Consider the following 18866-nt stretch of genomic DNA (forward strand, 5'->3'; position numbering starts at 1 on the left):
TTCACCATGTCCTAGATTGAACTCTTCATCTCCCTCCACCCAAATTTTTTAACTTCCTTTTTAAAAATTTATTTTTATTTATTTTGCACATTTATTGGTATTTCTTTTAGAGACAGGATCTCACTCTGCACCCGGGCTGGAGTACAATTGCAGGATCATAGTCCACTGCAGCCGTGAACTCCTCGGCTCCACTGATCCTCCCATCTCTGTCTCCTGAGTAGCTGGGACTACAGGCACATGCCACCACACTCGACTAATTTTCAAATTTTTTTGTAGACATGGCAGTCTTGCTGTGTTGCCCAGGCTGGTCTCGAAATCCTGGCCTCAAGTGATCCCCCCACCCACAGCCTCCCAGAGTGCTGGGATTACAGATGTGAGCCACCGCGCCTGGCCTGTTTCTCCTTCCATTTTCTGAACTCAGTGATTGATGCAGTCCTTGATATCGGTAACTCGTTACCAACTGATAAGAAATTCTTAACTCTTTTGACCTTCCTCTCCCTCATGAAGTCTGATGACTCCTTCTGACTCTAGCTTAGGTTTATTTGCTCTTCTTGCCCCTCGCTGCCTATCCTTGGGTCAGACTGTGCTTCTCTTATGTGTTTAAGACAATTATAGCCTTTTATCATCGGTCCAGAATATTCATTTTATGAAGTTGTAAGTTGTTTGATTAAAAAATGTTTTCAGAGACAGGGTCTTGCTGTGCTGCCCAGGCTGGAGTGCAGTGGCCATTTACAGGTGTGTAATAGCTCACTGCAGCCTTGAACCCCTGGCCTCCAGTCGTCCTCCTGCCCCAGCCTCCCTAGTAGCTGGGACTAAGTTACTTAATTTAAAATGTATGTATTCATTTGTTTGTAATTCAAAAGATTCAAAAGGTAGATGCTGAAAAGACTTCCTCCAGCCTTTGCCCCTGCCACCCGCTCTCCTCCAAGGCATTCTCCACCCTCCAGTTAATGTTACCAGCTCCTTGTGTATCCTGTCAATACTGTACCCCAGGTAGACATTTTATACTCAGGTTACTCAAGTACCGTATGTGAGATTGTGACACAAATTTCCATACCTTACATTTACTTAGTACTTTTTTTTTGAGACAGACTCTCACTCTGTTGCCCAGGCTGGAGTGCAGTGGCGCCATCTCAGCTCGCTGCATCCTCTGCCTCCTGGGTTCAAGCGATTCTCCTGCCTCAGCCTCCTGAGTAGCTGGGAGTGCCCCAGAGAGGAACACGGAGGCTTCTGTTGCTGACACAGCACAGTGTAATTCTCATTTTCTCCTTACCTGCGCCCTTCTCACAGTCTGACTCCCGATGGAAGCTCTTCCCTAGAAATCCCTGTCCAGAGCGAGTTTGCATAGTATATCATTTTCCATTTTCTGTTAGCCACGTTTTTTTAGTAAAAAAGAAACAGGTGTTGGAAAAAAACTTTAGACAAGGCCGGGCGTGGTAGCTCACGCCTGTAATCCCAGCACTTTGGGAGGCCGAGGCGGGTGGATCACGAGGTCAAGAGATCGAGACCATCCTGGCCAACATGGTGAAACCCCATCTCTACTAAAAATACGCAAAATTAGCTGGGCGTGGTGGCGTTTGCCGGTAGTCCCAGCTACTCAGGAGGCTGAGGCAGGAGAATTGCTTGAACCTGGGAGGCGGAGGTTGCAGTGAGCCAAGATTGTGCCACTGCACTCCAGTCTGGCGACAGAGCAAGACTCCATCTCAAAAAAAAAAAAAAAAAAAAAGTAAAAGAAAAAGAAAAACTTTAGACAAATTGAATTTAACAGAATTTAATTGTGCAAAGAACCATCTGAGAATCAGCTCACCCCTCCAAAAAAAGGAAAGTGATGTACGGAAAATGGAAGTGAGGTGCAGAAACAGCTGGCGTAGTTACAGCTCGAAGTTGGCCTCCTTTGAACAAGGTTTGAACCATTGGCTGTGATTGGCCAAAACGCTGTGATTGGGGCATGAGTAGGTTATGTCTGTTGTAACATCCAGTTAGGTTGCAGTTCACTATATATGCAGAAACCTCTAGGTCAAGCTTAAAACACGTAAGGAGGCAGCTTTAGGCGAAACTTATAGGTTGCTGCAAAAGTAATTGCAGTTTTTGCCCTTTTAATGGCAAAACCCACAATTTTGCACGAACCTAATAATTTAACACAAGTAAAATTAATTTTAACAACGTATCTTATTTAACCCAGTGTGTCTAAAGTGTTATCATATCAACATGTAACCAATATTAAAAATTGTTAATGAGCTATTTTGCATTTTCTTTTTTCATACTAAGCTTTTGGAATCAGTGTGTATTTTACACTGACAGTACGTTTCCATTTGCAGTAGTCACATTTCAAATGCATAATAGCCAGACGTAGTTGATGGCTGCTGTTTGGTCTAGCATGGGCCTAGAATTTGTCTTTTCCCCATCTTGTCTCCTTCAAAAATCTTTTTTTTTTTTTTTGGTAATTAAAAAGTCGATATACCATGGCTGTACATATTTATGAGGTCCATGTGCTATTTTGATACCTGCATACAATGTGTAATGATCAAGTCAGGGCAATTGGGATATCCATCGCCTCAAACGTTTATCTTTGTGTTGGGAACATTATAATTCTTCTCTTCTTGCTATTTTGAAAATAGAATAAATTATTGTTCACTCTAATTTTCCTACTGTACTATCAAATACTAGAACTTACTCCTTCTATCTATATTTTTGTTCCTATTAACCCAATTTCTCTTTGTCTTCCTTCTCCTCTTCCCTTCCCAGCCTCTGGTAACCACCATTCTACTCTCTACCTCCCTGAGACCAACTTATTTAGCTCCAGTAAGTGTGAGAATGTGCGATTGTGTTGCCCTCCTTCAAAACTCTTGCCTGCAGTAAGAGTGAGAATGTGCGATTAGCCGTGCCTGGTGGCACGCATCTGTAGTCCCAGCTACTTGGGAGGCTGAGGTGGGAGGATCACCTGAGTTTTGGGAAGTCAAGGCTGCAGTGAGCTGAGATTGCATCACTGCACTCCAGCCTGGGCAACGAAAGTGAGACCCTTTCTAAAGATAATAATAATAATAATAATAATAATAATAATAATAATGTCTTTGCTATATGAAAGAAAAAAAAACAAGCAAACAGGGGAAAAAAGGAAATATACTTGACACAAGGATAGTACATGTTTTGTTGGCCCTTCATTTATTAAGAAGGAAGATCAGTAAGTGAAAAGAATCCTATATTCCACAGTTACTGACTTCAGGTTTTACTTTTAAGTTGATACTCATTCTGCAACCTCTTTCAGTGAAGAAATTTAAAATTCTTATTTAAAATGTTTTCTTTGTAAAATAGGGAGTAAACATAATACCACTAAAATTATCCAGAATGGTGAATAAATTAACTATTCTAGTCAAGTGAATATTTGTGAAATTAACATTCAAACATTACAACTTTAATTTTGATAATTTTGAATGGAAATATTTTGTAATCAATTACACATCCCCATCTGAATATTCAGACAGTGTTGAATAGCATTTATACTTTTCTTAGGTTATTTGTGGAATTGAACTATGTTATGATGGGGGCAGGGAGAGGTGAATAACTACTATTTATTGAGTAGCTGCTCTGCCGGGAGATGTGCTTTGTATTATGATAGCTCTTCTTATTTAACCCTTAGTGTGTCCCCCATCCTGGTTCTTAGTGTCTGAAGGAAGTCACTGTGTTTTACCTACCAGCTAGGCTTATGCACACATTGATTAGGTAGGTGACTTCTCCGATCTAGTAAGTCACAGAGCTGGGATTTGAACCCTAGTGGTTTGGCGCTAGAGGCCATGCTTTTAACACTCTGATAATTAATGTCAACTTCACCACAAAACTCTGTGGGAGTCATTATCGTCCCCATTTTACAGGTGTGGAAACTGAGGCTCAAAAGGGTTAAGTAACACTTAAAGTCAGTTGGTACATGGCCACCGTTTCTTTTTCCTTCTAGAACTTTTTTATATTGGCCCAGGCAAGGCACTTGCCAGTCAATGAAAGCATTTCTTTCATCTTTCTTTGGTTCACTTATCCTCCTTTTTCTTTCCCCAGAAAACATCTTTTTTAATCATGAGGCAATATCGGAGTGATTTGGTTTCCTACATTACAAAATATGCTCTGAGATAATTTGGAGAAACATGGCCTTTTCAGAGTTTAGATTCTAAAACCATTGAAAACTTTTTTTTTTTTTTTTTTTTCCAGAGAGATTGGAACAATTATCAGGTCATTAGGATGCTGCCCTACTGAAGGAGAGCTGCATGATCTGATTGCAGAGGTGAGTGGGGCGAAAAGGTTTCATTCAGCCGGTTCTCTGTGTGACAGCTACTCCTTGTAATTAAAAACAATCGTTACCTGAAACTAATAAAAATGGCCTAAACTACTGAATGTGCTCAGTGGAAATATTAGGATAACCATTCATATTAGCCAACCAACAAAATCTGAAAGAATGAAGAGCAGATCTTGAAGAAATGAATATGAACAATAACACAACTGATCAAATAAAGAACCCGCTGTAGAAACGATCCTCTCTGTAAAATTAGTTGAAGAGAGGCCAGTTGATGCAAGGGGCTGACCGTACGCAGAAAGTCTATTGACAGAGACAGTAAGGAATTGTTATTTATTTGGGGAAATAAAACTGTATTTTAGAACAAGTAGTAAGCAGAATAAAATATCAGGAATGAACTTTACATTGACCAGAGAGTCTAAGAAGTTTAAAAACGAGTCATGTGTAATAGTGGAGATGAGTCCATGGAGAGAACGATCCCATAAGGCAGTGGACGAGCAGCCCAAGATGAGAGCGCTTCATGCTCTGTTTGACTTTCCAGAAAGGTCTCTGATCTCATTTCAAATGCAGCATTCGGTTCAGCAACAGAGACTTTAAGGCGAAAAAGCTACCTGGCCAGAAGAATCTTTTCAGAATTGCTTATCTAGGCACAAAGATTTTAGTGGAGTCTGGGGATGGCAAAGGGGATAAGAGAGACAGGTAAGGAAGTGGAATTTTCTCTCTTTATTTTGCACCTAGCGCAGCAACTCCTTGTTCAGTATTAAGTTGGAGAGAAGGAATTGTGACTGTGGTGAGTCACTTAACCCCTGTTGAGTATCAGTTTCTCCGTAATAATAACTACTTCCAAGTTTGCTTCAAAGATAAATGAAAGAAGGTACAAGAATGCATGTTTTGAATCCTAAAGCATTATGTAAAGTTAAGGAGGGGAAGATTAGAAAGATGATTCTGCTGCACAGATATTAGCACCTTGGTGACCAAAAAGCAGTAGCAATTTTTTGAAGCATTTGGAATTATTCAGTAAAGGAATCTAAGTTGTAAGAACACATTGTTTTTACCTTTTGGGATTCAATAAAGCTATTTTTACCAAGAGTAAGAGAAAAAGCTTGTTTTTCCTGAATTGATGCTCACATTAAAAAAAGATACTGATTACTGCCTTAAAGTGTTTCTGCACAAAGCTGGAATTAGTGTTAGGGAAAAGCAAGCTGGCACTGTGGAAGAGGTAAGAACTAGAGGACGAATTTACAGCGAAATCATCATCACATGCTCAGGATAGTAAGTGGAGCAATAATGACAAATACCTCCGAAGGTCAGAAAAGGAGGATCTCCAGAGTCTAGTCCCTCTATGGTTTGTTTGTATGTTTTAATCTCTATCAGGAGTTAGCAAATCATGGCCCCTGGCCAAATCCTGCCCACCACCTGTGCATGTTTCACTGAAACACAGCTAAACTCATTTATTTGTATATTATCTATGGTTGTTTCCTGACTACATGGGCAGAGTTCAGTAGTTGCAACAAAGACCTACAGCTTGGAAAGCTTAAGATATTTATCATCTGGCCTTTGCAGAAAAAGGTTGCCAACTCCTGATCTCTGGGTTTCTGTGCCAAAGTAGAACAAATACCACATCTAGTACTAGAAGATCTGAGTTCAAACTCCTCAGCTACCACTTATAGCCATGTGGCCTTCGGTGAGCCACTTAATCCTTCAAAGCTTGGTTTCACATCTGCAAAAGGAGTATAATAATATGAAAATGTTTTTATGAGGATTAAATTTAATAACTGAGGGATCAGCTGTTACTTGGTTGGCATGCAGTACATACTTGAGTTTGCTTGCACTGCAGGTGGTTCTCTAGGATAATAATCTCCACTGGTTTGGGCAATTAGCCACAGTGGGTGCTTAGGTCCAAAGTTTTATTTTATTTCTACCCTTTTTAAGGGACATGACACACCCTTTGAAAATTACACATATTTATAATACTTATGTACCAATAGGGGTCACTGAGCTATTAAGCTCTGTAAATATTTTTCTATATTTGTATACCAACACAATTTACTCTAATTAAATTCTACTGATAAACAGCTTTGGGTATAACTACCTTTTAAGAACTTTTCCAAATAAATGGGTGGGAAAAAAGCACATGAAAAAAATCACAAATTTAAATTGATAAATACAAGTATCTATTTGTACATATTTAAATACATTTAATAGTGAATACATGTAAACACATTTAGAAAATCAAAGCCCCATAAAAGTCAACATCTAAGGGTAAATGTCATATTGCTAAATGTTCTATAATAGCTTCAGAGATCAAACTAGTTAAATGCATGTGTGTATATGCTTTAAAATTGTTCTATAAGGCTGGGCACAGTGCCTCACGCCTGTAATCCCAGCACTTGGGGAGGCTGAAGCAGGTGGATCACTTGAGGCCAGGAGTTTGAGACCAGCCTGGCCAACATGATGAAATCCTGTCTCTACTAAAAATAGAAAAAATAGCTGGGTGTGGTGGTACACACTTGTAATCCCAGCTACTTGGGAGGCTGAGGGAGGAGGATCACTTGAATCTGGGAGGCAGAGGTTGCAATGAGCTGAGATCATACCACTACACTCCAGCCTGGGTGACAGAGCAAGACTCTGTCTCAAACAAACAAACAAACAAACAAAAAGTTGTTGTATAAAAAGTTGAAACCTGTGTAAAATTCCCTGGTTGTCATGTCCTTGAACTTTAGTGTAGACACATTCTTTTCTCTTTAATTTTTGTAACTTTCAGCCCTTTGCTTCCTGAAGATCAATTTCAAATCTGGTGTTTCTCTTGAAATAGATCATTTAAAAAATCATTTAACTTTGATCCATACAGTTCATATTCTATAAATAGCAACTTCCTGCAAATACTTTCTGCCTTTTGGAATATCACAAAAACTGGCAACTGTGAGAAGGATTAGTGAAAAATCTTACTGACATATAGGCTACCAAATAATCCTTCTTTTAATATTAAGTTAGAGCCTTCTAGGATCTTCAGGGTATGGGAGCTGGAAGGAGATAATGGCATTTTCATACAAATGGAAAGGTTATTTAGAGGTCTGTCTTTTGAAGTTCCAACCTAAGTGGAATTATGGAGAACTTCAACTAATTACAAAGGAAAACTAAAAGATGGTTTAAAAGTAAGACCTATGTTGGTCAGATTATTGACTCAGGCTTAGGAACTAAGCACGGATTATGACTTTTTATTGGGGTGACCATCTGCAGCCTCCACTTCCCCATCCTTGCCCTTTTTTGGTTGTAGATGTTAGGCAGCACCTTTGTTGGCTGCCCGTCTGTTTTGCTCCTGAGCATGCTATGTTCTATTAGCCATCTCCACCTTTCCCCTTGACTCCCTCTTCAATCTGTCTGCTCATTATATGAGGCCTCTTACCTTCTGTGCTCAAACAACTCTGCTTGGCCTCTGTTACCTGGGTATAGGAGAGCTGGCTAGCAAATCATTCCATGGGTTTAACAAACCCAGGTCTACAATTAGCTAATCTAGTCAACCCTGGCTTGCAGAAGACACCATCACAGAACTTAGTGACACTAGTGCCTTTCTCACCAGCCTGATGCCCTTGGTGAGCAGTGCATCTGAGCCCTCCCATGGAACAGAATCCTCCAGTGAGTCTTCTGACTCATTAGATACCCATTCTGCCCTCCCACTTCCGTCAGCTTGGTTTGCCACTTCACTCAGGGTTTGGCGTCCCTTGTTCCAGGTGTCACCCTCGCAGCAAGTGTGCCCCATCTCCTAGGGTCCTCGCCAGAGTGTTAAGTCTGTGTCCTGAGAAAGTGCCTGAAGTCGATGAATTCTTGCTCATCCAGTTTTATATTCCAGGCCTCTTGGTCAAGCACTCTCATCCAATCTCAGGGGTACTCCCCTAGCTCCTAGTTCAGGAGCCAATTCCTCTCTCATTCCTTTTGCGATTTTGGTGTATAGTCTTTTTCTTTCCTTATTAGGCCCAGCACTTCCTCAGCCAGATTATGCTGGGATTTAACACTTCATTATTGCCTGGAGCAGCCCATTGGATGGATGGCCTTGGCTCAAATATGATGGCTAGGATCATCATTCAATTACATTTCCTGCAACTGTAGATTTAAGAGGTGCATTTCATTGGGAGGCTGAGGTGAGAGGATTGCTTGAGCTCAGGAATGAGGCACAACCGTGACCCACTGCTTTGCAGCCTGGGTAACAGAGCTAGATCTCAACTCTTTTTTTTGAGACGGAGTCTCACTCTGTCACCCGGGCTGGAGTGCAGTGGCACAATCTCGGCCCACTGCAACCTCTGCCTCCTGGCTTCAAGTGATTCTCCTGCCTCAGCCTCCCGAGTAGCTGGGGTTACAGGCACGCACCACCACACCTGGCTAATTTTTGTATTTTTAGTAGAGACAGGGTTTCACCATGTCGGCCAGGCTGGTCTTGAATTCCTGACCTCAGGTGATCTGCCCACCTTGGCCTCCCAGAGCGCTGGGATTACAGGCGTGACCAACTGCGCCCGGCCCAGATTTCAACTTCTTTTTTTAAAAAAAAAAGAGAAAGAAAATTGAATTTTCATGGCTGCCATAGTTGTCGTCTGGAAGAGCTGTAATGCGAATCAGGTGTTCAGTGTCCAGTAGAATATGACCAAAAGGAGTTGGCTGCTCTATATATTTTATTTCTAAACTTACTAGGGCCTACCCCTGGCTTTCAGGATTAGATCAAAGTATAAAACTACTTAGGAATGAAATGAAGGTCCTCATCAGATCCAAGGAGTGGGGCAAGAGTGAGCAGAAACTTGACCAGCACATGGTAAAGATAGGTCAGTGATAGATAAGAACTGGGCCAGGCTTATCCTGGAATTCTGTTCTTGGATCAGAAGAGGATACCATGGCAGGGAGACCATGGTAATGACAGTCCTTAACAAAACTGTCCCTTTACGTGTGATGGTTGACCTCGACACCTGTGCACAGCCATCTTTCTGGGATCTTTGTGATATTCCCGGGAGTCACTGTTTTCCTTCTGGGTTGGACTTTTTTCTGTCCCAAGTTTTCCTCTTTCTAATTCCTCTAGCATTTTAACACATTATTTGATAGCTTCTTGGGAAAGAGTGCCTTGGGGGTAAAATTTTTGAGATTTGTATGTTTGAAAGTGATTATGCTAATCTTTGGCTGGATATAGAATTCTACATTCAGTGGATTTTTCTTCATTAAATGGATTTGGATTTTTCAGGTCTTCAGTAAGAGTTCTGAAGGCACTCCTCATCTTCATGTTCCTGGTAATGCTATTGAGATAGTGCAAATCCGTTCTGGTTCCCAATCCTTTGTATATAACCATTAATTTTTTTTTTTTTTTCCTGAAACCCTGGACAGTCTTTTTTCCCCAGAGTTTAAATTTCACAATGATTTACGTTGGTGTAAACACATATCTAATGTGTTAGATACCTGGTGGGCCTTTTCAAACTAGTGACTTGTATCTTTTGGTTCCAGGAAATTTTCTTGCAATTATTTTGTTTTCTTTTTTTTTCTCTCTTTTGGAACTCCTATTATTCATTTTTGTGTTTCTGGACTAGTCTTTAATATTCTTCTTTTTTTTTTTTTTTTTTTTTTTTTTTTTTTTTTGTATTTTTAGTAGAGACAGGGTTTTTACCATGTTTGCCAGGCTGGTCTTGAACACCTGACCTCAAGTGATCTGCCTGCCTTGGCCTCCCAAAATGCTGGGATTACAGGCGCATGCCATCACGCCCGGCTAATTTTTGTATTTTCAGTAGAGATGGCGTTTCACCATGTTGGCCAGGCTGGTCTCGAACACCTGACCTCAAGTGATCCGCCCACCTTGGCCTCCTAAAGTACTGGGATTATAGGTATGAGCCACCGCGCCCAGCCTAATATTCTTATTTTTCACTTATTTTCCATCTCTGTCTCTTTGTTCTCTCTGGTAGATTTCTTGAACTTTCTGTTGCAGTATTTTTATTGAGTTTTTCATTTCTGTTGTGTTTTAAATTTCCAGTAGCTTGTTTTTGTTCTTTTCTAAATAGCATCCTGTTCTTGTTTCAGATCTCTGAAGAGAATAGTGGTAGTTTATTTGAAGTTCTCTCCAGGTTGATATCTGTGTCTGTTCTGGTCTTTGCTTTTGTTAGTAGCTTTCCTCCGTGTCTGATAAACCTTGGCTGTCAGTTCATAACAAACACGTGCATGGAACTTGTCAACTTTAAACTTCATCACTGGGTAATCTGGGAATCACCCGCATCGGAGTGTTGGGGATTTTTCTCTCGTGCAGGCTTGATTCCTCGGAATAGAGTCTTCAATCTGCTTGGGAGGCAAAAGCATCTAGCTGCCAGTTCAGACACCTTCTGTTTACACTCTTTAGAAGGTAAATCTCTAAACTCCTGTGGGGATGGGGGGAGGCAGTCACTTAGTGGGGAAAACTGAGAGGGAATTCACAGCTTTTCAAACATATTTTACCCTAGTTCCCCTAATTTTAGTTCCTGCTCCCTCACCCTCATTTCCAGAAGTAACCAATGCTTTTTGAGGATTCTTGACTCACTACTGTCTTGGGTTCAGTTTTCTAGATCTACTAGATTATTGTCACTCATCCATCTACTTCACAGCTTCCAAAATTTTATTGCCATTATATTTTTTCCTAATTCTTCCTAAGTAGGTGTATGATTGTTTTAACAAATATTTATTTACTGCAATTTTAATAAGGTTTGAGAGAGAGTAAAGTTAGATGCAGATATACAGTTTGCCTCCTTAACCCGGAAATTTCATTGATATTTGATTAATCAGAAAATAGCAACAGTACTCCTGAGAAAAGTATTAATAATATAAATCTAAATGAGATATTGTAATAATCTTTAGAAAGAGAGCATTACTAAGTGTTGGAACTAAACCACTGATAATTATAGCATATAAGATGTAATACAAACATCGGAGTGAAGTAAGTATGCATGTTTAAATATTAAGGGTAACTACAAAAGAGTATAAACTGAATGCATAACTTCCAAATTGATATAGAGCATAAAAGAATTAGAGGGCATTCCGTCAGTCCAAAAAGACAAAAAGGAAGCATAGAATAATCAGAGTATCTAGAAAACACAAGATAATGGTACTTATAATCATAATAGGCCAGGCGTGGTGGCTCACACCTGTAATCCCAGCACTTTGGGAGGCCGAGGTGGGCGGATAATGAGGTCAGGAGATCGAGACCATCCTGGCTAACACGGTGAAACCCCATCTCTACTAAAAATAGAAAAAATTAGCCAGGCGTGGTGGTGGGCGCCTGTAGTCCCAGCTACTCAGGAGGCTGAGGCAGGAGAATGGCGTGAACCCAGGAGGTGGAGCTTGCAGTGAGCCGAGATTGTGCCACTGCACTCCAGCCTGGGCAATGGAGTGAGACTCCATCTCAAAAAAAAAAAAAAAAAAATCATAATAAATGCAACTGGATTAAACTCACCAGTGACAAGAAATTGAAATTGGACTTCTGGAAAAAATCCAGTATTATAATACATCAACACATTTCTGTCATCTCTACCTTCACATTATAAATTTAACTCTTTCTCATCATTTCCACATCCATCACCTTAGTCCAAGCCTTTCATTTCTCCATGAATGACTGCAATGGCATTTATTTACTTATTTACTTATTTTTCAGACAGAGTCTCACTTTGTTGCCCAGGTGGGAGTGCAGTGGCACGATCTCAGCTCACTGCAACCTCCACCTCCCAGGTTCAAGTGATTCTCTTGCCTCAGCCACCCGAGTAGCTGGGATTACAGGTGCCCACCAACCTGACCACGCCTGTCCCAATACATGCATTTTTAAATATTTGAGATGGTATTCAGTCCTTACTCATTTCGCTAAGCGAGGAAACCCATAAATAAATGTTAGAGTTTTCTTTATATCTGTGGTCAGTGGTTTAATGTTACATTTATAGTGTTGAGACAACTGTGATGTCAAAGTGTGATAGATACTCGCTAGTAACCACTTAAAATAATGTAATGACACTACTGAATCATTTCCTACACTTTTCCACTTGGATGGAAAGTATCATACTACTCCAGGCACACCACAAGCCCCAGAGGCCCCAAATCTCCATCTTTCATTATTCTTAATTGGTTAAGTATCCTTGGATTTTTTTTCTTTGAAACTTCAGAATTGGCTTTTGAGTTAGTAGAACAAGATCCATGTAATCCACACCCTGGTGAAGTGGGAATTTCTATCAGCCTGTAGCCGGACTCTATCATTGAGCTTCTGGAGGAGCCCTGGGACTTTATATCATTTGGAATTTGACTGTATCAAGTTTCTCAGAGAATGAGAAAGGGTGGGAGTAATTATGTTCTTATTTTGAAGTAGTTGGTGATATGAAATGTTTTATCTGTTATTGTTCCTACACATCCTGCCTTTGGGAGATAGGGGAGAACGGAATTGATCTGCTCTAATTTTTGTTTGTGTTAGATGCTGGAATTTAATTATAGAGCTGATGGTACTTTGCAGATTAGTTAGTAATGGCTGCCATCCAGCCATTACTTCTGAGTAGGATCAGGTAAATTTGGGGCAATAAGGAGAATATATTGTAAAAAGCGTATACTGAGAGTGTTGCTTATTTGTAATTGGTAGGAAAACATTAAACGATGCTAAAGCTGTGATCAGCAGCAGGAAAACGTGACCCAGGGAAATCTGCAAAAGTGGTTTTCTCTTTATTAGAGAAATAAAATGTATTTTTATATCGAACAGAAACAATCACAGCAATAGACTAATAAATGTGGTTTTATTCCAGATTTCTTGTTGTATAGGTAATATCCAGATTACAAAAAATTTTAAATAAATAGGAATTTCCTTTCCAACAATGCCATCGCCTTAATATAATCATTGTTAATATTTTGGTACACTTCCTTACATATTATTTTTCTGTGTAGGTTTTTAACTGGACTGTAATTTTTTGTTGCTATTGTATTCTGTTTTTTAGAGACTGGGTCTCACTCTCTTACCCAGGCTGGGGTACTAGGCACGATCATAGCTCACTGCAGCCTTGAACTCCTGGACTAAAGCCTTCCAAATAGCTGGGACTACAGGTATATGCTACCACTCCCAGCTAATTTTTTTTTTTTTTTTTTAGAGACGGGGCCTTGAAATGTTGCCTAGTCTGGCCTTGAACTCCTAGCCTCAAGAGATCCTCCCACCTCAGCCTCCCAAAGTGCAGGGATTTCAGGTGAGCATGTGAGCCACCATACCTGGCAGAACTATAATCTTATAGTATAATTCAGTAGGTAAAATGCTGAATCTTGCTTTTTTCCACCTAATTATATCACAAATTATATCTCCATGTTATTACAAAGTTTTCATTATAAAAATGCATGCTGATTAAATTGCACAAGAGAAAAAAAGAAGGGAATGATCTCTCTTCTATACATCACTCAAACACAACCAGAATATTTTACCTTTTTCACTCACTATTACATCAAAATGATTTTTCCCTTCTGTTATCTAGTTTTTAGAAACCAACACTTCAAGAAAGAAATCCTGTTCTACTCTAACATGGATGAAACTTAAGGATGTTATGCTAAGTAAAACAAACTACAGTTGACCCTTAAACAACATGGGGGTTCAAGGCAGCGACCCCCGTGCAGTTGAAAATCCAAGTATAATTTTGCCTCCCCCAAAACTTAAACCAATAGCCTACCATTGCTGGAAGCTGTATCAATAACATACACAATCAATTAACAAAGATTTTGTATGTTATATGTATGATTTACCGAATTCATATAATAAAGTAAGCCAGAGTAAAGAAAATACTATTAAGAAAATCATAAGGAAGAGAAAATATATTTACTATCCTACAAGTGGAAGTGGGTCATCATGAAGGTCTCGTCCTCATTGTCTTCACACTGAGTAGGCTGAGGAGGAGGAGAGGAGGGGTTTGGTCTTGCTGTCCCAGAGTAACAGAGGCAGAAGAAAATCCATGGAGAAGTGGACCCATGGATTTCAAACCCATGTTTGAGGGTCACCTTAGTTATAAATATTAATGCACAAATACTGCATGTGAGGTATCTAAAATAGCCCAGTTCCTAGAAACAGAAAATAGAGCGGTAGTGGCCAGCGAATGGCAGAGGGGAAAAGGGGAGCTGCTGTTCAATGAGTATAGAGTTTCAGTTCTGCAAGATGAAAACGTTCTAGAGATGTTACACAACAATGTACATGTAGTTAACACTGCTGTACTGTACATTAAAAATGGTTAAGATGGGCTGGGCATGGTGGTGCACCCCAATAGTTTCAGCTACTCGGGAGGCTGAGGCTTGAGGATTGCTTGAAGCCAGGAGTTCAGGACCAGCCTGGGCAACATTGTGAGACCCTGTCTCTACAAAAAAATTTTTAAAGATTAGCCGGGCTTGGTGGTGTGTGCCTATGGTCCCAGCTACTTGGGAAGCTGAGATAGGAGGATCACTTTTGCCCAGGAGTTTAAGGCTGTAGTGAGCTATCATGGCACCACTGCACTCCAGCCTGGGCAACAGGGTAAGACCCTGTCTCTAAATAAAAAATAAACAAATAGAGTATACAGAAGGATGTGCATAGGTTAGATGCAAATAGTGTGCCATTTTATATAAGGAAGTTGAGTATTTGCAGATTTTGGTATCCATGAGGAGTCCGGGAGCCAATCCACCATGGATACAGAGGGACACCTATATTAATATCATTAATATTTTCCATGCCAATATTCTACTGTAATAGGAATGCAATTGCTTCCTAATATTTAATTATATGGCAATAACCATATTAATAAATAGAAACATAATATTCCATTAAATGAATATTCCATATTACATATCCATTCATCTATTGGTAAGGGTTGCTAACAATTTTTAATGTCATGGATACTGCATGCTAAACATTATTTGAATAAAGTATAGGCCCTTTTCAGATGTCAGAGGGCCTTGTGAAGCAAGCCAAGGCAGTGATGGGTTACTGAAGGGTTTTAAATGAGAATAACATGACGAGATTTGCATTTTATTTTATTTTAATTCATATTTGTTTTTATTGAAGGAGATTGTACTTTAGACAAACCAGTCTGATGGTAGTAAGAAGTTAGATTGGAATAATTTATAGTCATCCTTTCCGTGGGTCATATCTGACAGCTAGGAGCCCTTTGTACATTTGGGTAATTTTTTCCTAAGTGGTTTTATTTATCCCTTTTATTCAGTAAAACTTAATTGCCATGTTTCTATTATGCTGTGGTCAGAATATATGTGCCCCTTCAAAATTCATATGTTGGAGCTTAAACCCCAAAGAGATAGTATTAAGAGGTGGAGCCTTCAGGGGGCAATTAAGTCGAGAGAGTAGATCCCTCATGAACGGGATTAGCAATGTTATAAAAGGGCTGGAGAGAATTAGCTAGGCCCCGTTTTGCCCTTGCATCCCTTCTGCCATATTAGAACACCGTGCTTATCCCCTCTGGAGGCCACAGCATTCAAGGCCCCATCTTGGAAGCAGAGAGCAGGCCTTCACCAGACGCCAAGGCTGCTGGTACCCTGATCTGGGACTTCCCAACCTCCATAACTGCAAGCTGTTATGTATGCTGTTTATACATTACCCAGTCTAAGGTGCTTCGTCATAGCAGCACAATTGGACTAAGACTGAAATTGATCTTTGTGGGACTGTTGCTATCACAAATACCTGAAAATGTGGAAGTGGATTTGGAACTGGATAATGGGTCAAGGCTGGAAGACTTTGAGATGTATGCTAGAAAAGCCTGGATTGCTGTGAACAGAGCACTAATGGTGATTCTGATGAGGGCTCAGGGGAGAGATCTGTAGAGAGAGCCTAAATCTTCTTAGAGATTATCTATGTAGACAAGAACAGAATGTTGGTAGAAATATGGATGGTAAAGGCAATTCTGTTGAGATCACAGACATAAATGAGGGATGAGGTATCGGAATCTGGAGGAAAGGACGTCGTTGCTATAACATGGCAAGGAACTTGTCTGAATTGTGTCCGTGTCCGTGCTTTATGGAAGGCAGAACTTACAAATAATGAACCTTGGATATTGAAATTGGCAGAGTTTCTAAAAGTGGTAAGTTCCTGGCATTGTCACTTTTACACATTACTAATAGCAGTAAAAAATGGTGGTATTCATACTCCCTTCCTGGACGGCGTTTTAGCAATACTTAACAACAAGCTAAAAAAATGTACAAGCTCGTTGATCAGTTTCTGGAGGAGATACTGTATTGAGAACAAACAGAAAGATTTTACTTCAAAGATGTTAGTCACACGGATGTTTGTAACAACAACTGGAAACAACCTGAGTGTCCACTAACACAAAAATGGTTTAACAAATCTTGGTCAGTCTGTGGAGTGGAATGCTGTGCAGTCATTACAAGTGTGTCATAAAAGACTGATGTCACCACACACCTATGAGAGTGGATAAAATCCAAAGCACCAACAACAACAAATGCTGACAAGAAAGTGGAGCAGCAGGAACTCTCCTTCACCGTTGGTGAGGACAGTGCGGCACTGTCTTACAAAACTAAACATCCTCGGCCGGGCGCGGTGGCTCACGCTTGTAATCCCAGCACTGTGGGAGGCCGAGGCGGGCGGATCACGAGGTCAGGAGATCGAGACCACAGTGAAACCCCATCTCTACTAAAAATACAAAAAAAATTAGCCAGGCGTGGTGGTGGGCGCCTGTAGTCCCAGCTACTCGGAGAGGCTGAGGCAGGAGAATGGCGTGAACCCGGGAGGCGGAGCTTGCAATGAGCCGAGATTGCGCCACTGCACTCCAGCCTGGGTGAAAGAGCGAGACTCTTTCTCAAAAAAAAAAAACAAAAAAACCAAAAAACTAAACACCCTCTTACCACATGACCCAGCAGTCACTCTCCTTTTATTTACGCAAAGGAATTGAAAATTTTTGGCCACACAAAAACCTGCACACAGATGCTTGTAGCAGCTTCATTCATAATTGGCAAAACTTGGAAACAACCAAGATGTCCTTTGGTAGGTGAATGGATAAATAAACTGTGGTACATCCAGACAATGGAATATTATTCAGCACTAAAATGAGTTATCAAGCCATGAAAATACATCAAAGAAACCTTTTTTCTTTTTGTTTTTGAAATAGGGTCTCACTCTGTCACCCAGGCTGGAGTGCCAGTTCTCCCACCTCAGTTTCCCAAGCAGCTGGGGTTACAGGCACATGCCATGCCCAGCTAATTTTTAAAATTTTTTGTAGAGATGGGGTTTCACCGTGTTGCCCAAGCTGATCTCAAACTCTTGGCCTCAAGTGATCCACCCACCTTGGCCTCCCAAAGTGCTGGGATTACAGGCATGAGCCACCATGCCTGGCCTCAGAGGAGTTTGAGGGCAGTGAAACTACTCAGTGTGATACTATCATGGTGGAGACTTGCCGTTATGCATTTGTCCAAACCCATTGAATGTACAACACCAAGAGCAATATAGTTTGAATATTTGCCCCTGCCCAAATCTCCTGTTAAAATGTAATCCTCGGTGTCAGAGATGGGACCTGGTGGGAGGTGTTTGAATCATGGGGGAAGATCCCTCAGGCATGGCTTGGGCCATCCCCTTGGTGATAAATGACTTCTCACAAGCTATGAGTTCACACAAGCTCTGGTCATTTAAAACTGCGTGGCTCCTCCCTCCGCACTCTCTCTCTTGATCCTATTCTGGCCATGTGATGTGTCTGTTGCCCCTTCACCTTCCACTATGATTGGAAGCTCCCTGAGGCCTCCCAAGAAACCAACCAGATGTCAGCACCATGCTTCCTGCACAGCCTGCAGAACTGTGAGCCAATTCAACCTCTTTTCTTTATAAATTACCCAGTATCAAGTGTTTATAGCAATACAAGAGCAATACAAGAATTAAACCTAATGAAAACTATGAACTTCGGGTAATAAAGAGGTATCAATGTAGCTTTATTAATTTTTTTTTTTTTGAGACAGAGTCGCCCAGGCTGGAGTGCAGTGGCATGATCTTGGTTCACTGTAACCTCTGCCTGCCAGGTTCAAGCGTTTCTCCTGCCTCAGCCTCCCAAGTAGCTGGGACTACAGGCATGCACCACCACACCCAGCTAATTTTTGTAATTTTAGTAGAAGTGTGGTTTCACCATGTTAGCCAGGCTGGTCTTAAACTGCTGGCCTCAGGTGATCTGGCCACCTCGGCCTCCCAAAGTGCTGGGATTACAGGCATGAGCTCCTACGCCCGGCCAGCTTCATTAATTTTTAACACATGTACCACTCTCGTGGGGATGCTGATTGTAGGGGAGGCTGGGGATGGGGAGAGCAATCCGGGGGAGGGGGCGTGGTATATGGGAACTGTCTGGACATTCCACTTAATTTTGCTGTGAACCTAAAACTACTCTTAACAAACTCAAGTATATTAATTAAAAAAAAAAGACTAATGGCTTGATAATATGTTCACAGTGTGTTAAGTTAAAAAAAAAAGAAGCTAGAATTCTATTTCTTGCTAAAATATGTATATATACATGTATATGTAATACATACACAAATATAATATGTGGATATAGCATTGTATTAATAAATATAAAACTAAAACAAAACTCTCCAGCACTGTATATACAGAAGTGATCTGTAG

General features: G+C 40.6%; 1 protein-coding gene across 6 annotated transcripts in view; it reads left to right on the forward strand.

Annotated features, from left to right (window-relative positions):
* EFCAB2 (EF-hand calcium binding domain 2) overlaps nt 1–18866 on the forward strand; it is a 161531-nt gene that overhangs the window by 88363 nt on the left and 54302 nt on the right. For all 6 annotated transcript variants that reach the window (XM_032136987.2, XM_032136988.2, XM_032136982.2 and 3 more), the window contains one exon: nt 4198–4270. In XM_032136987.2, coding sequence (XP_031992878.1) covers nt 4198–4270 — 73 coding nt within the window. The remainder of the gene's footprint in view (nt 1–4197; nt 4271–18866) is intronic.

This window comes from Hylobates moloch, unplaced genomic scaffold (assembly GCF_009828535.3).
Source record: "Hylobates moloch isolate HMO894 unplaced genomic scaffold, HMol_V3 SCAFFOLD_18, whole genome shotgun sequence".
Lineage (NCBI taxonomy): Eukaryota > Metazoa > Chordata > Mammalia > Primates > Hylobatidae > Hylobates > Hylobates moloch.